General features: G+C 37.8%; 2 protein-coding genes across 3 annotated transcripts in view; one reads left to right on the forward strand and one right to left on the reverse strand.

The window, feature by feature from the left end:
• Nucleotides 1–12686: 12686 nt before the first annotated feature.
• ATOH7 (atonal bHLH transcription factor 7) lies at nt 12687–13142 on the forward strand (the record flags this gene model as incomplete). The annotated part of the gene is made up of 1 exon (XM_083866820.1): nt 12687–13142. The coding sequence occupies one exon, from the start codon at nt 12687–12689 to the stop codon at nt 13140–13142; it is 456 nt and encodes a 151-aa protein (XP_083722946.1).
• Nucleotides 13143–17561: 4419 nt separating this feature from the next.
• MYPN (myopalladin) overlaps nt 17562–24412 on the reverse strand; it is a 74551-nt gene continuing 67700 nt past the window's right edge. For both annotated transcript variants that reach the window (XM_083866553.1, XM_083866552.1), the window contains exon 20: nt 17562–23418. In XM_083866553.1, coding sequence (XP_083722679.1) covers nt 23267–23418 — 152 coding nt within the window. In that variant the 3' untranslated portion in view covers nt 17562–23266. The remainder of the gene's footprint in view (nt 23419–24412) is intronic.

Below are 24412 nucleotides of genomic sequence, written 5' to 3' on the forward strand. Positions count from 1 at the left end.
GGAGCAGGGTGTGAGGTGCCGCAAAGCCAGGAACCTGAGTTCGAATTTAAATATATTCTTTACTGATCTTTTGCTGTGTTTTGGAGCCAAACCAAAGGAGACTGACCAGAGTGACCATCCCACCCAGCTCAACTCAGGTGGGAAATTCCAGCTGGAATTCTTGGATTTTTTTGTGTGTTTTAGAAAGCTTCCTTTCTCCATAATTAGTTATGGCTGCAAAAAAAAGTAAATTATAATCTTAGGATAATTTCAGTCACCCTTATTTGGGATGAAATGGCTCGTTCCTGAACAATATAATTCGGTTTTAAGAACAGACTTTTGGGCTTTGTTATGTTTATATGTTGCAGCTTTCTGAAGATGTCTCTGGTTGACTTCCATATTTAACATCACAATCTCTTTTCTTTAATGTATTTTTAAGGATTGTGGGCATAAAAACTTCCAAAAACCTTTCAGCAGTTAGTTAATAGCAACAAAGTACCCTCTTAATAACAACTGCAGGCACTTTCAATAAAGTTACAATTTCAGCAGAAAAAAAATGTAGATTAAAAGGAAACACCTGCTCCTGTAAATTACTATGCTGCAGGTACCAACCCAGGAGACTCTGCAGATGGTTCTGTATTTGCAAAGCTGACCTTACCACCCCTTCATCAATCTCTCACCGATTGATTCTCTCCAGAGCAGAACACACCATATCCCAAGGTACTAGAAGACACCTTTGAATTAAATTAGTTCCAGACAGAATACCAGCTAATTGGTATTTCTGTTTCATTTTGGAAGTTCTTAACAAAGGATTTGATTGTCTTATCAAGCACTAGCACTGACTGAAGAACAGTACAGCCAGTTCCAGGAAGAGCTCCAAAGGGAACTGTACTTTAGGAGGTGTAGTCTTTGCTACATTCCTGGCTGATTGGGAGTCTATGCTATGCCTGAGGATTTTGAGATGGACAAAAAGAAACTGGGATCTTGATCCTTAGAACAGTACAGTATTAATTAATTGCTTCTGTTAGCCTTACCTGCCAGCCAAGGAAAAGTAGGAGATACCATAAGTTCTGTGTGTTTATTTCCTCTCCTGAATTGTTTTCAGGCATCTTGTTCTTTTAGTGAGACCTGACACTGATTATGCCACTTTTCTTAACTAAGAGAAATTTTCTTATATGCTTCTTCCAACTGGACCTGTGCAAAGGCCTTGTGCAATGTATTGAGGTCTTTTTGCTTTGGGGGAGAAGACATTAACACCCTGTCTGGGAAACAGCCTTGCTGAAAAAAGTAGAGACGAGCTTGTGTCCCCTGACCAGTCATACAGACACGTTCCTGTTTTGTCACCCATATTCCTCAAAAGTTTTCCTAGTGTTTGACTTTAAAAGCATCCCAAATTCTTCAAACCCATAGCGCTGCTATTGGAGGCACATTTTTTAGTGAGTCTGAATTACATGTGTATAATTATTATTGTGCTCAAACTTTTTTTTCTGAATTGTAAGAAAAAAAAAAGTAATACATATATTTTTGCTTCTCAATTACATGTGAATAAGGCCAGCTGCCACAGAAATAGAGCTGACTTCCTGCATTTTTTGCAGGAATTAAAATCCATGAGTAGTTGATGACATAAACCATGATGTATGCAATTAAATAAAAATATTGTGTAATTTATTTTGTATGAGAAGAAGGAAACTTGTATAACAGCAGTGACTGAAAATATGTCTGTAAAAATTATTAGAACTCTTAATTTGAAATTTCCACAGTGATGATAATCAAGTTCCACTAAGATAATAATAAACCTTCCCATCTTCAAGTTTGTAGAATTCAGAAGAAAACTCTGCTGAAATTGATCGAATTCTGACTTTCAAGACTCTTGAAATCCTGAAATAATAAGGAATTAAAAGAAACAATTAACTTCATGGGAGAAAAAAAAAAAAAAACAACAAACATCAAGCTTGCTGATAGCAAATGTTCTTCTATGTACATGGAGTGCAGTGAGATTTTTGCTCTCCTAGCCGTGGCTTATCACTTTATCCTTTTGTACCTGATGGGAAACGTTGTTCTCTGGGCATTCTGAGCCAGCATTATCTATTAGCAGGCACGACATTAAGTGTTTCTTTATTCACAAACTGCCTTCCCTGGTAGCTTTTAGAATCTGCCTGTCACATCCAATTCGTTAGAGCTCACAAATGTGACACTTGGGAGAGCTGAAAGTCCGAAACATCAAATGTTACCATGTGCCTAACTAGAATGTCTTAAACTTTTAGAATTGCCTTTCTTTTGATGGGGAAATCTTTGTGGCGTCCTGCTGTCCGTCCAGACAAAAGAGCAGATGTGGAATATGAGTGTGTGCGTGGGTGCTCAGCTGTCTGGGCAGGGTGCAGACCAAGAGAGCTACGAGAGTTCCTCCTTAATTTGGAAAGCAGTAATTGCAACATCAACCCTTAGTATAAAACTGTTACTTAAACTGACTCAGCATTACTTCATTTGCATAACAGTTAAAATAAAAATCTAATGGTGAAGTACAATAAAAATGAAGTGAGATCTATATTTATATTTTGTGTATATATATATAGATAGATAGATAGATATACACCAATTCATTTTAAGGTTTCCTTTTCTTTTACTCATATGCTTGATCCTTGCCATTTTTTGAGTAAGTTTCAAATTTCAGCAGATGAAGATAACCTTACTGTAATGGGTTTTAAAAAAAAAAAAACAACAAGTAAAATTTGGCTTATGGAAAATACAAAGATTGAACATGTGCCCTCCCAGATGAGGTGAACACTCTGCTTTCATTAACAAGTCATTTTTTAGTTCACAGCATTATGCACTGGGGTCCTGGACAACCAAACCTTATGCCTATTTTTACCTTTGGATACTGGATTAGTCCCATTAGCTGCAGAAGGATCACAGAAACATGTGCAGTTAAACATGAATGGGAAATTAGTATACAGAAGATCAAATTAGAATTCTCATTTTCTTTCCTAATGGGATTTTTGTGAGACTTTTCATCACTTAACCTTCTAAAACATGGTCATGGAATATTTATGTGACAATTCTTACATATTTCTAAAATAAAAGAAACTCACTCTGCAGCAGTATATTTTAAAATATAGTATACCCTCCTGAGCATATTATATTTAAAATGCCATGAGAGTGGATTTTTGATTTACACAACTGAATACATGAAATCTGAATTATATTTATCAAAAGCATTTGATCTTCATTTAAATAATGTAAATGCTTAAGTAGATATTATTTTGCATTTAACTAATTTGATTATCTATAGTCTATATGTATTTTATATATATATATGTATTTTAAATAGGAGTGCCTAGAAGAAGGCACTTAGCTGAGAAAATTGAATTTAAAATTTTTTACTAGATATGCTATTAACTAGGAGAATTCTTCTCTCATTTTTATGAAGCAACACTTGACAGTTCAGATCCTTGAAAATGTTAGTGAAAATGCTGTTACTTCTTATTTGAACCTATTTCCTTGGTGGTTATATTTACTTCCTATATTTCTTCAGTGCAAAAGTAAAAATTAAAGTAAAGGAAGTTAAGGAAGTAAAGTAAAAAAGTAAAAGTTAAGGAAGCTTCTAAATAAATATCTGGACTGCATGGCTCTTAACCCAGAAATACTCATGTGAAATGCTTTAAAACCGATAGGAAGTACATTTATGTAACAGTTTTGCAAATATATGAGGTGAAGGATAATCGACAAAAGTCTAATTTGTGTAACAGCTTTGAGCCATTAGGGGCTTTTAAATCATGCATCAGTGACTTCAGGGTTGCTGTTGTCAAGCTACTTATAGATCCTAGTTAAATCAGGCATTTTGTATTTTTGCCCTCATTCGCTTTTGTTTACCAGCAGGAGACAAAATATTTAATTAGTTTTGGGACATGTATAATCTCCTCTGGGCCAGCTCCAGCCACAAAGCTGGACGCCACTCCTGAGTTAATTCCAGCCAGGCTGCCCCTTCACTACAACATATGGGGAACCTCTGAGCCTTCCGCAAAAGTTGCAACTGAACTATCAGAAGGGTGGGACGTCCCTGCTGGGAAAATGCTGTGCCTCAAAGCAGAAAGGGACCAGCGTCACCAGTGGAGGTCAAGGCAACACTTAGACCAAACAGCATCTGGCAAACTGTGCCAAGTAGAAATCAATGAGAAGCAGGGCACCGGGTAGTAATTTTATGCCTGTTTACACAAGAAAATAACTCATCCTGAAGTGAAAAACGATTTTATAAAAAGCTTTACAGCATCCTTTGGCATCACAGTCTCCATTGTTCCTTCTTGTATTTTGATTAGTCCATAAACTATGGCACATTCTATACACGATTTTGTTTTGAGCAAGCAACATTAACTGTAGCATTAGTTATGTTTTTGAGAGATGAGGAGTTTTGAGAGTCATCTTCCTAACTGGCTAGGAACCAGCTGTGTAACTGTAATTAATTTCCAAGGTGCATTGCATTCTCCATGTTACAACAGTCAGAGGGCTTGAGAAGAAATAAAAAACAGTTTCTAATCTTAAGGACTGTATGTTCCTGCCACTGTGAACTGTTGCAGTCCACTTGAAATCTTCCCGTGTTTTATTATTGTAACTTTCTATTCCTGCCTGTGTCTCTGCTTATATCTCACCTTGTGGCCCTTGTTTTTCCTCATCGCCTTTCATCATCTTTCTCTTTTCCCTGATCAGGTGCTGGTGTCTAATAATGTAAGCAGACTGCCATTCAATTCAGTGAGATTACTTGGGGCTGAATATTAAATATATTCAGGTCTTTAGAGGTTTGTGGCTTTCGATACTATATTTTATCCCACACAGAGCTTCCTTGAGTACTTTTCTGCTTCTCAAAAAGGGGACCATTCTCTACTGGCTTTTGTTTTTTGCCTACTTGTCAAGAAGTATTTCTGTTTTCAATAATTTCAACACTAATTTTCATCCTTAAACTACCTTGTATTATTCTGCACATTGATGATTTCTATCCTTGGAGTGAAGCAGGTTGCAGGTTGCAAAGTCTTTACAGAATAGAAAGTACATGAGTCACAGTGTCCCATGAGTGGATTGCAGCACTCATTTCCATGTCTCCTTGGGTTTTGTGGCAACAAGGGCAGGGAAGACGTCAGCTTCAGTCTGGGGTCTTTATGCCTCTTGATAAAGAATAGACAATAGGCAGTGACTTTCCACTGTAGGAAAGAATTGAGAAATTCAATGTTCTTGGTGGAAGGAATAAAAAGCTGACTGTTCAGAGTGGCTGTCATTGGTCCTGTCCCATGGACAGTTGGCATCCAAGGGAAAAAATCTCACTAGAAATGAGATGGACTAGCTGTTTATGTCTGGAGAGAGAAACAGTGCTTTTACTCAAGGAATGCATTTTTTTTTCACAGTTACAAATTATCCAGAAAAGTTTTAATAAAATAGCATATAATTCAGTAATAAAATGCTACAAAATTTTTCCTAGTTTTGAAGTGCATCAAACTCCTTGTTTGACCAAAATCTGCACGTGCAAGCAGGTTTTTTTTTTTTTTGTTTGTTTGTTTGTTTGTTTGTTTGCTTGATTGTAAATGTTTTTTCTGATGAGGTATTTGGGAAAATCGGTGGGAGCACATTCTTACACTCTTCTCCTTTGATACCATGACACACCTTTTATATCTCCCTTTCTCTGCTTCTCTTTGACCCCTCAAGAGTAAACAGAAAGCTCCACTCCTGTTACAGCTCTCTCTTCGATAGCCTGTGATTGTCAGTTCATTGCCAATACTAAAATCTCTAGATACTGTATGAACCAGTTTAGTCCTCCTGTGTATCAGGAATACAATCCCCAGATGTTAAGAGAGAAAGGTTTATCAGAAAATAAAAAGGGGTTGTGTTTTCACACCTTGATATTTGATGATCTTCAACAGTTGGGGAGAGTCTTCTAGGGAGGAAATTTTATTCCATGATGCATTTCTGTATTGTCTCTCGGCATAGTTATCTATTCAGTTTCTATTTTTAGGACTTTTTGTAGGCTTTCTACCCAATTCCAAAGGAAAAGAAAATTTAAAAGGCTAACTTGTGAATGGTCTGGATTTTTTTTTTTTTTTACTGTAGAGCAAATGAAATTGAGGGTTTTTTTTAGCAGTGATTGCAATAATGTAATGTATTTCTTGTGCTTCTGTTGTCATAGCAAATAGGTAATTTAAGAGTAACTTACTGCAGAGTAGAAAGATTGTTTTTTCACAAGGTTGGTGTGGGGAACTGACTCAATCTATGACTGCTGTGTTGCCTCCTATGGTGGTGTTTGGGAGGAAGCAGCTCCTAGGGACAGGAAAGCCATAACACCCCCTGATCCAGCAAAAAGCTGTCAGCAGGTAAAATGTAATAACAAAACATATCCTCTGCTTGAGGCTGTCTGACCATGTCTGTTGCTTAAGGAAGAACACAGCTGATTTCCTATTAAAAGATTTTGGTTCATCCATTCTTTGCAGCAAGCTTGGGATTTTTGGTTTTGTTTCACTTGTAGCAGTGGTGTTGCTTCAGTGTCAAGATTCTCATTAAATTTAGCTCCATTAATAAGGTTCTAAAAACAAGTGCACACATCCTAATTCACACAGGCAGGTTCATAGACAGTTGGGCTTTAGCTGTTGCCATATCTGCAGAATCATTTTGGAACAAACATCTCTGGTTTGAGGCTAAAAGGACCAACCAATTGTATTTGGAGAGCAGTGGGCACTGGGAGTAAACATGGGAGTATTCATCCCTGTAACCTCAAAGATTCCCGTGTATGTTACAGAGGTGACTGTGATGCACAGGTGTGAGGAATGGGCAGGGTGATAATTGGATGAGAGACACCTGAGAAAGAACAAAGGGAGGGGCCACAAGAGAGAAAGACTAAGGTAAGAGCATCAGGACTAAGAGGTAAACCTCTGGAGAATTGCTCTTGCCAGAATCTGGCCCTGAACCCAAGATTCCTGAATTTATAATTCCTTCTGCTGGGAGGAAATGTGGTCAAATCAGCTGATGAAGTATGTCCTGACCATCTACTTCATCTTTCTAATCCCGAGGTATCTGATATATGAAAAGATAATAATTTATCACTTGTGCTGCTAATAACCCCTGTTAGAGGTTTTATAGAACAAATTAGGAAAACATCTATCAGAGATCATAAAAACAGTAATTCCTGTCTGGAGTCAGGAGGATAAAGGAGATTCCTTCCCTCATGTGTTTCATGGTGCAGAGCATGCATAGTGCTTTTAATAAGTCTCAAGCTATACAGTAATGGGAGGTCTTTTCTGGAAGACTCTTGTCTCATTAAACTGAGTACATAGGAAAATAAAAGGTGCTTAAAGAAACTGGATTACATCTTAAATAAATGGGGTTCTGCTCTTGCCTGTGTCAGAATGTCTATGTAATGCTTAACAAGTATTTTAAACTTTTTTTAAAATTTGTATTGCCTGGTGATACTGGAGATAGTGCTGATCAAGTTAATTCACAGCTGAAAGATGAACAGTTAGTATTTCACCCAGACTAGTTTGTTCAGCTGTGGAACAAAGCTCCCACAGCTGTAGTACTGCAGCAGACAAGCACAATTCTTCCTTGCACAATTCTGCTGGAGCAGTGACCAGTGAACATTGTGCCAGGTCAGTGTGTGTGCCCTGGTGTGTTGTGTCTGTAAGTTCCCTTGTGAAAAACATCAGGGCCGCTTTTGCAAACTGCTGAGCAGGTGCAGTTGACCTTGATAGATAACTGTATTTTTAAGTACACGAGATGTATATGATACCTGGAAAATTCACTAGCTTTGTGATACATCAGAGCTTTTTTGCTGCTCTAGTGGTGCAGTGGGTTGCAGTATCATTCGAGGTGGAAGCTGCTTTCCTGATCTGTCCCTTGTGTATACGAAGGTACATAATGTAACCAAGTTCAATATGTAATGTAGGTGAGACACAGGTAAATGTTCAAGACACATTCCTCTAATAATGTGGTAAAAGGGCTCCTTCCTCCTTTTTAGTTTTTTAAGAGGTTTCTGACCTCCTGTTGTAAAAGCATGCTTTCAAACAAAGTTATGTTGGAAGAGTGTTCTCTGCAGGATCACTGGGGAAAGCTCTGCTGCTTGAGCCTCACCTGAGGGAGGTGAGAAGGATGATGTGGAATAGAAGAGAAATGGGTGAATTGAGAAGTGGAAACTGAAGGGCAGTATGGCAGGTAGAATCTGAAGTATAGTTGGGACAGTAACTTGAGCTGCTAGAAAGAAGAGTTCAGCCCAGAGGGACTGAAGAGGAAAGTGAACTGTTCTAAGCCCTTTATAGAAAGAGTGGCCAGTAACAGAGTGGGAAGCCCCAGGTGAAATGACTGCAAACTCTTCCTGCAGCTGTAGATTGTTTTCCATTTCCAGTATTATTTATTAAGTGTCCCTTCAGGATACAACATTCTCTAGTGAATTGTTGGGTTTGGATAGTCCTATAGCTGTGACAGGGAAAACAATGCAAATAACCAAGGCAGGAAAAGGAATGATTCTGCACACCATGGATTTCTAGCCTGTCTTGTGAGCTGAGTCAAATGTTACAAGAAATTGGGCCCTTAAGGGTGGTCATATCTTGATAGTTACCCACACTGCCTTAATTAGGCAGTGTACAGCATGCCAGGCTTTCTGCTTTGCTCATGGTAAACGACAGTGGTGAGGAGTCTTGAGGTTCACAGAAAGGGTCTGTCTACCTGAGAGGAAATAGTTCTGGCTAGAAGGGAGAGGTAAGATCCTTGTTTTGATAACTTGCTTGTATATGTTTTTATAAATACAGATAGAGAAAGTAGGGAGGAATTAGATTTTAACCAGAAATATTGCTTTCATTTAATCTTAAATTTAGTATCTGGCCCCAGTCAATCCTCAGTAAAAGTAACTAGATTGTGTTTTCCATAGTAGTACAGGCAGAAGACATTCATCTCTTAGTGGGGTGCTGCACTAATTGCATCTGAGTTTTTAACTAGCAGACAATTTTGAATGGGTTTATGTAAGTAGTCATAAACCCTAAAACTAACTAATTCCTTTAATGGATTTAAACTCTCCTTTATTTTCCTAATATTGGTGGTGACTTGAAGTTGCTAAAAGTTTATGAAATAGCATTCTTATCTGACTTTTATTTTTCTCTGAGAGAAACATAATATTTTGGTTAATTATACTGAATTAAAATATGTCACAGGAATAATGCTGCAAGGATCATGCAATAGCACTAAATTTGTACCTGCATAGTTAGAAAATCAAAGATTGAAATTTGAGCAACTGGGTAGACACAGAACATTGTTCTGGTGATTTTGGTGTCTTTCTGGCTTGAGATTATCTTATGAGAAAAAAAAGAGTAAGGGAATTTTTTGAGAAATGGTTGAGGTACAAAACCTATGAAACTAATGTAAGATAGGATTTAAGAAAAGGTTTTAGCACCACAGCAGTTTATCACATCAGGATATAGTAATAGGTTTTACAAAATATATAATAAATATTGATAATAATTTTAAAAAGTATTTTAAATAGTAATATATATGACAAATTGTTAAAAGTGAGGGGAGGAGGGAATAAGATTATGTACGCACTAAATGAGACAATCTGAAATATAGGGGAAATCAAACTGAGAGAAGGAAACCTATGAAAATTCCAACTAATACCGTTTCTCTTATTCACTGAGCAATAAAACAGAATATTTTTTAGTTTGAGGTAACATTATCATAAGGCTATGCAAGGGGGCTGTGTAAATGAACTAGATTGGTGTGGATAAGACCTTGATACATTTTGTATTTCACTTTCATAAAGCAGGAACTTTACAAAATTTTAAGTGATGAAAAACAGGTATTTTGATCAGCCAGCATTTTTTGGCTTTGCCTATGAACAATAAAATCCTGTATTAGTTCATTATTAGGTCTAAATGGATCTGGGCTCTTGTCCTGTGGTTTGACAGTAAATCATTTAAGCTGAAGTTACAGTGTGTTCAGTAGGAGAGATAAATCACAGCTTCTCTCTTGAGATTACAGCGGTCTGTTAGTCAAAGCATGATAATGGTGGTGAATCAATTAGGAAGGGAACATGAACAGCACAGCTGTGTACTGTGTTACTGTGCATTAGTGAGGTAAAATACAAAGTTTCTGAAACACTGTGATTTTCAATATATTGGAAGTCTTCGTTGTAATTTATCCTGGCAGGACATATTCAGTTAAAAAAAGAAAACTGCTGCCAAGTGAAAAAAATTAGTTCTCTGTTTTAAAGGGGAGCTTTTCAAATTTATGGCATGATGTTATCAGCACTCTTAAGATGAAGAGTGATTAATTACCTGAACAGAGTTTAGCTATTTAATGAAAACACTCAGTATTTATTAACTTCCAGGACACCTTAATTCTCTAATGTTCTTTTGCATGAAAAACATTTGACATTCATTGTAAGAGACAAAGGGTTTAACTAACAAACTTATTTGGGATAGAAGGCTGCAGTGGCACTAAAATATGCTTTAGCAATAGTATGAAGATCAGATGTGGATTTTCTTTTCTACTGCACATGCAGTACTTCCCGTGGAGCATCTTCAGAAACAGAGCTCTCACAATTTCTAATTGCTGATCCTTTTGGGAAAGACATAAGTTTCTGTGGGGCTTTGAAGTGAGCTGTTCTCACACAGATAATCAGAAAGTGGTGTTTTAGTGTGTGGCAGTAGCTCTTTATGTTTGGGAGAATAGGTCAGCGCACACAGATAGCCAAGTTGAACGTTTCTAATGAAACATGATGAAGTCACACTTCTTTAAAAATTGAAGAAGTGGCATACATTTTGATAATGGAATAATGGAGACTCCCTACCCCAACTATCATCTCTGTTCATGATCATTAGGATGCAGAATATTAAGAGCAGAGCAACTGGGCGTAACAGCCGACATCCAACATCTGTCATGCCGGAGTCCATGAGTGTTCAATTGCATCCTATTGTTTTTGGATTATTCAACCTCATTTCATTGTCATTGCTTTTGCTAGGGATTAATCAGCTGTTTACGACTACACCAAGTTTTGGAGTAATAATGAAAACAATTGAGCTATAGTTCTAAATAAATATACAGTATTCAGTCTCTAATGAAAAAAGTTACTAATTTATGAATGCTGGTAACAATTTAATTACGTTTGAAATCAATACAGATAATAAATCATTGTGTGGCAGGTTTTTTTTTTTTTTTCTTTTATGTACATAATAAAAAGATCATACAATATTTCCTTGTAAGTTTATGTAGTTATGATTTCAGTAATACAAGTATAGTAAAAGAAAGATGTTTTAATTATGGGGCATGGGTATATGTATATTGTGGCTCCTCTGTCATTACAGTTGGTAGCAGAATTGATCCCTTGCTGCCAGCAAGCAGATTTGTTTTTCACATCTTCTTTTATTCTTGTCACTTACTTAGAGATATTACTAAAAAGAGACCTTTACTTCATGTCTAATACACATATATACTTTATTAGGGTGTATCAGAAAGGGCAGTTTTCAGGTGACTTGTATACTTACATGTTTTTGTGTGTAACTACCATAAGCCATCTAAGTATTTTTGCAATTATTAGATAAATCTACAGCTACATTTTAACTGTTTAAGTGTATTTAAATTATTTTAATAACTTTGAGTTTGCTGACAGGCAAATATATAATCCCCTTTTTTTCTCAAGATACTACTCTGGTCGCAATGTTGTGTACTTTATACGATATTAAAATTGTGAGTGCTGGAGGGTTTCTAATAATTTGAGTTTACTTATTTTGGTACCATATGTGCAAAACAGTGGTATTCTTGGCCATGTACCTTTTAGCTCTTTCTTCTGTTTCATTAATGCAGTTATTTCTTCTATCCTCAATACCTAGCCAGAATTTTCACATGTGTTAATGTAAAAATACTACAATGCACGAAGATTTCTTTTTCCCTGAGTTGCAACTGATTATCCATTGAAAGGATCTTTTGCTTAACTGCCCAGTCTTGTGGGGCCAGCCAGACACTACTCCAGATGGCAAGTTGTTAGGGCTGGACAGAATGGCTTTGGAAGACTTCTCACCAGATGAAGGCTGTAATGTTGGGATTTTACTGTTTGGCTTTTTTTTCCCCCTGTAGTTCCCAGGGTGGGAAGGTGCTGGGATGGCAGCAGCGTGCCGCCCGCCCACCTGCTACCACCTGTTTAGCTTTTGCAGTTTCTATAAAGCCTCATCTTGTCCACTCAGTACAATCGTCGCTGGCCGGCAGGAGCAAGGAAAAAGAGAGATCTCTTAGGAAGTTACATCTTCAGATTGCAGCCCTTCACCATTGCTCTCCTAAACTGAACCAGAACTTCTCCCATTTGAAACAGCCTTTTGGAATTGTTGTGCCTTTAATCCAGTAAAATCCTTCTTGGATTAAATGGACCATTTTCTTCAGTAACATACATTTGGAGAATGGAGATTTCATTGTTTTCTCTCTCTGAGATTAAAGAAATTAAAAGAATGAAAGCATAAGACAAAAAATGCTTCATTCTTTCTTTCAACAATAAGAAACAATTTTCAGACTTTACCAGAAGAACCAGAAGAACTTTTATTTTATTATATTTATTTTTCTAGACACCAAGAAAAATACTCCATAATTGATATTGGGAAGCAGATTCAAAAGAGGTACGAAGGCTACTCCATGAGTGCTTTTTAGATACTGAATTTTTGCCAGGTGATCTTTGTGTGTGCGAAAGGGAAGCTGCATCAGATATGAAAACCTGTAAATCCAGTCACCTGGACTCGGGTGTGGAGTCAGACACGCAGTGCCGGAGTGGAGCAGGCTGTGTGATGAAGTGCAGCTCGGAAAGGATGGAGAACGCTGCCAAGAGGAGACTGGCTGCCAACGCCCGCGAGAGGAGACGGATGCAGGGCCTGAACACGGCCTTCGATCGCTTGAGAAAGGTGGTGCCGCAGTGGGGTCAGGATAAGAAACTGTCCAAGTATGAGACCCTGCAGATGGCTCTGAGTTACATTATGGCTCTGACCAGGATCCTGGCCGAAGCTGAAAGGTACAGTAGTGAGCGAGAGTGGATTAGCCTGCACTGCGAGCACTTCCATGCCGACAGCTACCACCACTACCCAGCACAGAAACCCGCGGTGAACAGCGATCCTTACGCACAGAGAGTGTTCAGCTACCACCCGGAGCACTTCCAAATAGCTAATTAGAACTTGTTGCCAGCTAAGAACATGCAGCAGGCCAGATCTGTAATTTAATAATTAGCCAGAGTTAATCTGCTTGACTAAGGTAATATTGGCATTATAATAGTTCATTCTTGTTTGCATCTCATAGTAATTTGACAAAATAAATTTGCTCTGAGAATGTAAAATCAAAAGGCATTTAAGATGATTTAATTTATTTAATGCTGGTGAAAATGATACTTTTAATTTGGAATATTTCTGACAATTGTTTCCTAGTTTATCTAGTGTATTTGATGCTTTAATTAAATAAGTTTTTGGTGTTTTTTTTTTAACTGTGATGGATCATGACAGTATTTCTACAGATCATGGGACAAGTTGACCCGTGGTGTAAGTGAATGGAATAGCACCAGAAATTAATTTCATTCCATGTTTTTATGTCAGCTTTAAAGTTGTTCTTTAGTTTCTTTTTGCATAAATGGCTCACATGGAAAAAGTTTTATAATGTATTGGAGTTCTAGTCCTCAGAGAACTAACTTTCTTAAACTTTGTAAGTTTGACATATGGGTTCCAAAGTTGTGTAAGTTTGCTTTAATCCAATTTATGGTGTCTCTTGTATGCTCGAAAAAGAGCTGGTTTCAAGTCATGGAAGGAATGTTTTATTTTCAGTGGTTGTAAAAGCATATGTGACTATATAAATGAGAATGCTTGCGTGAAAATAATCTAAGCGTCTAGATTTTTGTAGTCTTTAAATGATGGGATTTTATTTTTTAATCTTATGTTATCTGGAAACAATAACAGATTTTGTAAATCATAAATAAAGTGTTTTCTATGCTATGTTCTCACCAAATATCTGGAATCCCTACCCTGGGAATTACTTACTAGTAGATTTTCTACCCCAAATGTTACACTACTTCTGTCACAACCCTGGCAGTTTAATGTACTGAAGAGCCAACCAGCAAATGATATTTTCTTCCCAGCTACAGTAAGGAGTCTTTTTTATGTACGAGTTTGGGAAAAAATTATGGAGCATTCTTGCAGATTCATTTCTGCCCTGGTGATATGCTGAATGGCCTTTTGTTTACTTGCTGCTTTCACTTGTGGGGGATAGAGATGTCTGGGGAGAAAAGGCAGAAGAGGAAAGGAGGTTAGAAGACAAAAAGACTAGGAGAGGATGACTGGGGAAGCACATGTATTTGTAGCAGAGTGCAGGCTCTGCAGAGCTGTCGGTGCCTGGTGTGGTGACAGCCGACTGTGGAGCTGAAGGGTGCTTCTCCTGGTGCTGCTGAGGGGAGATTCCAGAGAAAAGCCCTCCCTGGTGTTAGCCTGGAGAGGGAAGGAAGAAAGGGAGCTGCTGTCCCACAACAGCTGGTGGTGGATTTCCAGCAGGGAAGGCTTACGGGTTCCCTGCTGGCTGCTGCCATATCTTATATTTTAGGATTCTTTCAAATGACAAATGAATAGCTTTGATAGGAGTTATTTTCGACAACTAAGCAGCTTTCAGAGAAGAACAAAGGCATTCATAGGAGCTAAGCCGTGTTTGTGGGGAGAGGGGCTGTGCTGCAGGAGCAGTTCCGTGCAGACCTGCCCTCTGTGTGTCTGCCCCTCGCTGACGTTTCACCCTCGGTCACTGGGACAGGCTGCCGCCTTTCCTGCTCTGGCAGCTGGATGGTCCCTGGCCTGGAGACTGGCTTTCAGGGTGCCTTAAACACACTCTATGTTCTGAGCAGCTCTCTCCTTCAAACGCTGGCATTCAGGAATGGGTTTTTAAATGTATATTTAGCCTCTTTAAAGGTAATGAATAGTGTTAATTATTAAAATGGGGAGCTTTGCTTCGTGTGAATTACATTAGGTCTTTATCAGCAAGCAGAACGTGGGTTCAACCTCAGAGATATGAAGTCATGTTATTCAGACAGTAGAATTAATTGTCGTCCATCATATAGTCAAGTTAATATTGTGTGACTATTACCTACCAGTAAGTGTTAAGTTTATGTATATAATGACAATGAATACAATTCTTAATTAAATGATGTGCTATCTTACCCTAATGTATTAGCTGTAAACTTGAGACAGACGCCTTCTGACCTGCACTGCTAACACAGGTGTGGGTTTTCCATACTGAAAAAGGGACATGATGCAAATAAATCATGTGATTATGTGACATGGAAAGCTTGGATTAGTGAAAGATTGCCTAAAGCTGAGGTGTGAAGGCAAATACAGTTCAAACAGATAAATGCCAGAATAGGGTGCAAGAACATGACTGATGCTTCTGGTATGTGGTTTGGTTTTGTGGGACATGACATTGCAGTAATTCAGGCAAAAGTCCTTAACAGCCATTTCTCTTCCAATTTTGTTTCTTCTTAAAGTGGAGCATTGCACTTTGTTTTCTACTGCATATGATGATATAGTTAAAAAATAATGGATTAGGATGCAGGGAATGGTTAAATGGTAGTAAACTCCCATAAAGAGGAACAAAGCAACACAAACTATGAAATAGCTGTGCTCATGTTACCAAAAGTTATTAAGAATTGAAACTGAAGCCCTGCAAAACACCTCAGTGCAGTATGTAGGTAGTGAGCACTTATAAATCATCAGATCATGGTATCAATCTCTGCTGCTGAATAATATGGTTAAGGTTATAATCCCCTGAAATCTCCATTCTCTTAGATTTTGTTGTGCTAATGGGACTATAATTAGTAACATTGCTGCTGGGTAATTTGTGATTTTATCTAATGCTGTACTGGTTTTGTTTCTTGCAAGGGTGCAGTGTTGAAGTTGGCCTTTTCAGTTTACTGTGGCAGTGAAGGCAGCAGAGTAAATCCTGTGTGTTGCACAGACAGCTGTCTGTCTATTGATTATCTGTCAAAGTCTTTTGGGGAGTTAGTTGAGGTGGTGGGAAAGTTTGATCATTAAAAACTCTTTCTGAGTACAGTTTGAAAAGCAGATAATATCCATGCTGGTTGGGACTTCTCAAACACAACAACTATTCCGTAAACTGCTGATTTCTTTTCATAGCTTTCCTTTACAAATACTTCAGTGACATTTGTGAAATGTAAACTTGACAATTTGACATGGCTTTGTTTATTGCTCCCAAATAGTCTGACTCTTTGATGCTGGTAATGGCTCAGAGCCACCTTCTGTACTGGTTTTTGCTGGTGTGGGCATTTCATACCATCTCCCCTGAAATAATTATGGCTTCAATTCGGCCTCCAAATAAGCAAAAGCTCAGATGCTCAGAGTTTGGTGTGCTCTTAGAGGCTGAGTTTTGTCTGCTCATAAATATTTGTCCCCCTGAATGGCAGTGCAAACCTGAAATACTACTGTTTGTAGTGTCAGTACTATATCTGATCCATCTGTCCAGTTATCACTGTAATCCTAGAACCACGTGAGAGCATTGGGGGTGACAAATGCTTGCTTCATTAAATATGCCTTGCATACTATACAGATACGTGTTTCACTGTTGAAACTCAGTGTGAAATGGTAGTGAACTATTTGTGGCATATTAACCTCTGTTTTTCAAAAGGATTTTCTGCAAGGTTTTCTATTTGAAACTACAGACACTCTGTTTCCATGATTATTTTAATCATATCACCCTGTTTTGACATGGCCGGAGATATTTTTGAGTTTGGAACTAGAGTGGCATTTTTAACTGCAGTGTGTTTGCAGTGGCTAAAAGCAGAATTAGGATAGCACATTCCCAAAATGTATGTTAGTAATAAAAAGTCAGTGCTTTCTTCCTCATCATCAGCATGTCTTTCAGCTTCCATCTCGCCATTTATAAGGTATTTAGTGCACAATCCATCTTGTACTATACATACACACAGGGCAAGTCTCAGTTGCTGACTGGAATTCTGAAATGGTACTACAGTACCCATTCTTCAAAGTAAAAATATGACTGACCTCAGCTCTAGAGTTGTAAAGTCAATGACATTGCAGCTTCCTCCTGTGGAGAAGCATGAGTATTGTTAGATATTTCAATATTTAGCTTACTCCCTCTATCTTGTTTAAGTAAAACTTTCCTTGTGAAATCTTTGTGGAAATCCCTCCTGTGATGGGATTCACTAGGCACAAATATATATATATATATATATATAAAGTACTATTTCCAGGCCAAAGGAATTGATTTGCCAAAGGAAGCTTTTGCCTTAACATAGGTACCCTTACTCTTGGGAATCCAGCTCTTTGAGGTTAGCAATATAGATATGGTTCTTTATAGTTTAGGAGTGAAATTTACCCAGATTTTTAAAATAGTTCACAGAAGAGCTGCTTTTTGCTCTAAACATGTTCAACTGTTCTATTTCTACAAAATATCCAGGGGAAAAAACCAAGTGCACTGAGGAAAGACATGTTTATTCATGGAAGAAGCAGTCCAGTGTTTCCTCTACACAGATATCTTACAACAAATGTTGATTTCACCTGGTACTTGTGGACTTCTTAAAAAATGCCCTATGTTTTAAACTTTATTTCAAGCAAACCTGGCTTCAAAATCCCTAAGCAACCCCATGTATAATATTTAAATGTCTCTTCTACTAGACAGTACATTTTAATGTTGTCCACTATTTTTTTTTCTAATTCGTAGTTCAGTTTTCATTTGTACAGAAATTAGCACACAAAATATATCTTAAATTTGCTTGAAGTGTCATCCTATGTAGCTCCAAGGAATAAGAAGTTAGTTTTTGACTGGCTTCCTGCAGCCTGGGGTACATAATAATTTTTTTTCTAACATTTCAGATTGTCTTCAGTGTTTTTCCATTTCTTTATAAAACTATGTTTCCTGTTACTAACAGGCTGTGTGATCATAAAGGATGGTCAGTTTCTTAACAGAATTCCTACTGGTATAAATAGAGAACTTCACTTAAATTCACACATATGGCCCAAGGTTTCTTTTGATTATGCAATAAATGGTTCTTTATAGTGGACTTGATGTATAAAAGCATTAATAGAAGCAACTTCTGTTGCTCAGAGGAAATTATAAAGTGTGAAGGAGCCACTTTAGCTTGCAGACCTGTAGCTGAGCTAAAATGGTTTCAAGATCATTTCTTTTGACCTGGCAGGCACAGAAGTACATGGAAATCAGGTGGGAATGGAGAAAACATGGTTACATGGGAGAGCAAAAGTGACAGGACTCATCTTTTTTCAGTCCTGTTCTCCTATATCTGAGCTATGAGATCCACTTCCTTCAGGTGTTTGGATTGCATCTGCAGCTTATTTAAAACCCATTCCAAGATGTACCATTAAGGGGCCCTTACACAAAGAAGATGCTTGATTATTTGTGTTGAAGGCATGCTTAGGGGAAGAGTGAACTGCAGTGTGGTTTGTGTGTTTGATTTGCCCTCATTCAGATTTTTCCTGATCAGGGGCTGGATGCACAGCCAGGGGTGGAAAAGATCAGTGCTCTGTGCCAGGCCCCTGTGCCTGAGTGCACAGAGAGTTGCAGCAGTGCTGGTCTGGATTCAGCAAACAGGTGTTCCAGGGCCAGGTGGGGCCAGCTGACCAGTGGAACAGGCAGACTCTTAATGAAATTTTGAGACACGGTGGAGCTCAGCTATGGAAGACTGTAGGTAGGAGTATATTTTAAAACTGATGGGAACTGATACCAAAAATTGTTTAAAAAAGCAACAACTTTATTTCACAGCTACTTTCTAGAAGCATGGCTAGTATGTAACTTGACAATATTTGGGATTTTCTTCTAAATAATGTAAAGTCTGATTCATTAATCACCTGTCACAGGAAAGTTCTGAGAAAACTGGCATTGTTGCACATGTTCACAATTATTTGAACATGTGAAGGACACAGTCTTGTATGCAACTCTGAAGCATTTATTTAAGTTCAGGTGAGATGAAGGGAAATACATTACTGAACAGGCAGGTGTTTGTTTTTTTTTTCCTTTCACATGCACTTAAAATATAGTATAAAACTGACATGAGCATTTTTCTTCCCAATGAGAATGACTTTGGAAAAAAATAATCAACTTTAATAAAGAAGAAATTTTAACTAGAATTTTAAGGCTAAAGTGAACATTTTTGTATTGGAAATAATAAGGCAATTATTAATGAATCACTTCTCTGGTATTAACAGTATAAAGATTTCATAAAGTTTTGTAAAGACATTTTTTCAGAAACTAGTGCTTTTAAACCTGGTAGCATTAAGAACACAGTTCTTACATGAATCTGTATTCCAGATTTATTGTTTGAAGTATCTACAATTACTGTAAACAATTGGGACTGGCAGTTGTTTACATGTTGAGATGAACACTGCAGACTTGGGTTTTCCTTTTTGCAGCATGTGCTCGCATCTCCTTGTGTTAGCAGATGTAAGGCACTCAGAAGGATTTGCTCCACCTTCCACGTGGAAGCCAGGAACTCAATCCAGTGGTTTTTAAGGCAAGAGGCCCAATGATATCAGTGCAAACCCATATATAATGGTGCTGCAGGCTGAATTTGCATCAGTCTGGACCAAAAGTTTAAAGCAGAAATAATACTTTTTGAAATCTCATTTTGAATTGCAACACAAAATACGTCATTTCTGCTCTATTTTGCAATATACTGGGCCCCTGATTGGTTGTATACAAAACCAGGACTGGGATGAAATGGGGAACTAAATAAACCTACAAGATTGTGAATCATTAAATGCTTGAGAGGTGACAAAGCTGTTTCTGTATCGCACACAGCATTATGCTCCACATTGTGGTGGTTTCACCGACTTTTGGAAGTTAATAACAGTGACTTCAGTGGAAAGTCTAACATTAACTTTTGTTGCTGCAGTAACCTACCCTGAATAAGAGAATGAAAAGTTGTGTTAGTGTGAAGTGGAACTGGTTATTTAGTAAAGATCAGTAATGAGCAGCCAGGTTGTTCAGGAGGGAGCAAGTGTGATTCTAGCACATCCTGTGTAGCAACACAGGACTGTCCTGCTGTCCTTCTCTTCCACAGGCCTTTTGCCTCGTCTTTTCCATCACTTAACAACACAAACTTAATTTTGGTGTTGTTTTCTTGCAAGTTCTTCCTTGTGGTGAGCACATCAATACTGCTTGTTAAACAGCATTGACATCCATTCACACAAGGTGCCTTTAAAGGCTCACTTCATGGGCTCGGCGCACATAGAGAAGTGTCCTGTAGCAGTTAAGGAACAAAATGTAGCAACTACAAACCATTTGAGGTCAGAGTACGAGTTTGTTTTTATCAGAGCTACTGAAAGGAATTGAAATTGCTGACTTCTGCATTTTGTAGGGAAATGTGAAGGGTTTTGATCTTTTTGCCAGGAAATACTGTTCAGGAGAGAATATTATAATTCAGCTAACACATTTTTGGTGATCTACTTTCTGTAGCCTAACTCTCACTGAGATTTCTGGGGCCCCTTCTTGAATGACTAAGGATTAATCCTTCTTAAACAGGGCTTTGGGAAAAGTCTTTCAGCTTCTTGTGCTCCCACTTCCAAAGAACTGAATGTGCATTTTAAGAAACATTGCACCATTTAATGGTCAGCATGTCAGCTCAGGTTATAATGATGGGAGTTTGGAGACACTCTGGTATTGCAGAGGAAAGGTGAAGAGATACAGTTTGTATGTTTGCACTGCACACTTTGTCCTTTAATTTGCATAGAGTTTTTGGGTGCGTGTCTGATGTAAAATGTGAAAACCACTACTGCTGTCAGTAATACTGGTCACCATGATTCCAGCACGGGTAACTAGATACTTGCCAGTGGTGAGTACTAGCATTCCTTTCTTCTACACTGTGCGAAGAACTCTTGTAGCTGGACTTGCCTAATAGGTTAGATTCCAGCAAAAAGGAAAAGTCTGTGCTTGCTTGAATTCTTAGTTTCTGCTCAGCTGAGAGGTAACTTAATGCAGGTAGGATATTTACACAAGCAGTGGAAAATAAAATAATTTAGGAAGCATAGAGTGATTTAGGTCTGAAGAAAGCTCAGGGGGTCATATGGTCCAACCCCTCACTCTCAGCCAGGCAAAGGGGCCACAGGGGACTTCCAAGCAGGCAATCTCTTGACTAAGATTAGGGATAAACTTGGAATACTTGAGATCAAAACTTACTCTCTGGTTTGTGAAATAATGGGAAGACCAGGGCTGTAGACGTGAGCTTGATCTTTTGTGTCTTAATCTCCTACCTTTCCATTTCACAACAGCACTGAATTAAGCAAGCAAAATCCAGTAAGTTTTCTTGGATTATTTTTCCAAGATTAGTAACTAATTTGGGAAACTTGAAATTTTGGGTGTAGTTTTGGAATCACTAAGCTATCCTGAAAACCAAGAGAAGGTAACAGGAGCAGTAAATTCTCTATCCTAGAAGATCATACTCACAGTATGTCTTAAGTTGTGCATCTCATTACTGAAGTCACATAACTCAGTGCATCACTTTTAATAGCCATGAGTTTTATTTGGTTTGCCAGGGAATAGGTACAACATGGGCAACATCTGCTTCCCATGGAAATACCTGCACCTTGTTTTAACTCTTAGGGTAAGACTGTGTTTTAGCTTCCTGGTCTGTCTAGTCTGGGTTGAGTTGCCTGAGGTTTCTAACAAACGTATGAGAGTTATAATGATGGTTTTGTTTTGTGGTGTTGACTCAGGTGGAAAGTAAAACAACACAAGAAATTGACTTCCTCTAAATCCTGAGGGAATCAACAGTTAGGAGCAACAGAAGCTGTATTTGTGGGAAGCTCAGTGAAAGGCATTCTCTTTCTCAGTCTCTGGCTATATCCAATATTCTTTTGCTCTTAATATAACTCGTCATTGTTTTCCTTGCATATGGATTTTTTTTTAAAGTTAAAATTTTAAATTTGAAGGAACCCCAAACATGGTCTAAAATGAAAGTATCTGTTAATTTTTTTTTCCTTCTCTGTGACTTTGATCACGACTTTGTTGCATTTTGCAGCCATATTGAAAGTAGTAAGTGCTTGAAAACAATGTCCAGAGGAGAGGGTTAGCAGTAATTTAAAGATGCAGGAAAACATCTTAGACATTCACAGATTCTAACAGCTGGGGGTATTAATGCAAGTGTATAGATACCAAATATATTTAAATCAATCATTAAGTGTTGTCACTAAACACTTTCTGTTGAGCTTTCATTAATTTGCCTTATTTATTACTGCTGTTATTTTTTTTTTAGCTTTTTTGCATGTAACTGTTGTTTAACTTCTTAACTTTTGTATATTAACAGAATTTTCTGTCTTCCTATTACCACACTTGTGATTGTTTCCTTAACAATGGTGAAAATTAACCAGGTCACAATTCCTTTCCATTCAGCTATAAAATGAGCTAGATGTGAGATGCACATTAAAAATTCGGAAAAAGAGACTGATATTTAAAAGCCATGAAGTGATGAGTTTGGTATCATCCAAACTGTTAAAGTCAGAGGATCACTAACATGATAAAGAAAAAAGTATGAAGCACATCTGGAAAATAGTTGTAGCTATGAGCTCAAGAGAGCTTCAGACAAGAGGAATTTCCATTTCCTATGCACCTTATGCACATGCCCTGTACCTTATTTTATGAACCCTTATACCGAGAGTACACAGTTCATGGAGTACACACACACACAGATATAAATATTTAGGGTATACAGCTGTACCTACATGAAATGCTATATTTATCCAGTCTGGAGTTCAAAAATTCTAGAATAGGTTGGCATAATAATAATATATAAAAATGAGTTACATCTTTTCCATTTAACTTGTACTTTGTGATTATTTGGCATGTTTTTAAAATTACATTCAAGGTCTTGTTGTTTACCCTCATTCGGATTGGTGTCATTGTAATGTCAGTGTTTTCACTGGCAGTATTCCAGTTAATCATCATCAATCCTTACCATGGCACCTACAGTGCAGTAGCTCTAATTCAAAAAAGTGGTATTGGCTTTTAGGTGCTGAAAACTATGTTTACTATGTAATTCTTAGCAAACTACACAGTACTGAATTTATTGCACAACACTCCATACCACAATTATCCTGCATTAAAATCATACACAAAAGTCTTGTACGATATATTACTTGCAGCATTTGCAGCAGCAGAACACTTAATTACAAACAAGTTGCTTGTAAACCTTGAGCATCATGAATTGTACCTCTTTCTTTTTATTATTATTTAGTTTTTCACAGTTCTGAGTATCTCCGCAGGTGCAACTGGAACAAGTGTTTGTTTTTCAAAGTTCTTCACTCTCCACCAACTTTTGTGTTGGGGATGAAAACAGCATAGGGCTCTCAGGAGCTGGAAAGGCAGAGAAGATGTCGAGTCCTTGGCGGCTGCCACCGGGGCGGAGCTTGAGTGCTTGTGGAATTTGACGGTGCCACTGAGCTGGAGCAACGGAAACACAAAGGGTAGTGTAAACCTCCAGTTCGGGTCACAGAGAAGCAATGGAAATCAATACACACACCTGAAAAGCTGCTTCCAACATCCTTGAGAGCACACCATTGTTTTTTTCTGGGTTAGGGTCTGTTCTTTCAAATATTATCATTGGCATTGTTTGTATGTTCAGCAGTTCTATTGAAGTCTACAGATAAAATGTCATTCCTGTTCAATTCAATGGCAATGTTTGCATGGATTTCACAAAGTCCAAAATTTAATGATTGAATCTTTGGAGTCTTCTCCAAAGCCCTTGCAATCAAAACTAAAAACATACATAGCATGAACAGAGATGAACAAAGTGGCCAGGGATCTGATTCTGTGCTGCTTCATCCTCTGGATGGCTTTTCTTTGAGGAAGTGATTACGGTTTTTATTGCACTGTAGCAGTTACAACTAACAGGTTTTCTAGATTTATTTTTTTTTAAATACTGAAAGAAATGTAATCCAAAGACACATATTCAGTAATTTAAAAGCAGTATTCTGCATGTTCCCATATGAACAGCCACTGCTAAAATTTTGTAAAAATATTGTATACATAATACCTAGTAGTTGTTATCCCTAAAACAGTTCAGATAAGGGAAAGTTATGTTATCCTGCCAGTGTTTCTCCATATGGGTCTGCACCCAAATTAGATAGACATATCTGTCAGCAGTTAAAATGAAAGGGTATGCAAATGGAAGTTCAGTCTCCAATGCTCCAAGGTAACGTAGTGTGGGAGACAACAATCTACATGTGAAGCATTGATAGGAAATGTCTTTCCATGCTGAATCTTTTCATGCTGAATTTTGAGCCTATCTGGACATGTTTGAAAAAGAACCTCCTTTTTTCTTGCAGCACCCAATTTGTTTCTACTTGAACTTATTATTTACTCATTATTATTTTTCTTTGCATGCAGAATTGCAAATATCAGATCACACCTTCAGTCTCTTGACACCACCTATTCA

The sequence above is a fragment of the Zosterops lateralis genome, assembly GCF_965231275.1.
Source record: "Zosterops lateralis genome assembly, chromosome: 8".
In the NCBI taxonomy this organism is placed as follows: domain Eukaryota; kingdom Metazoa; phylum Chordata; class Aves; order Passeriformes; family Zosteropidae; genus Zosterops; species Zosterops lateralis.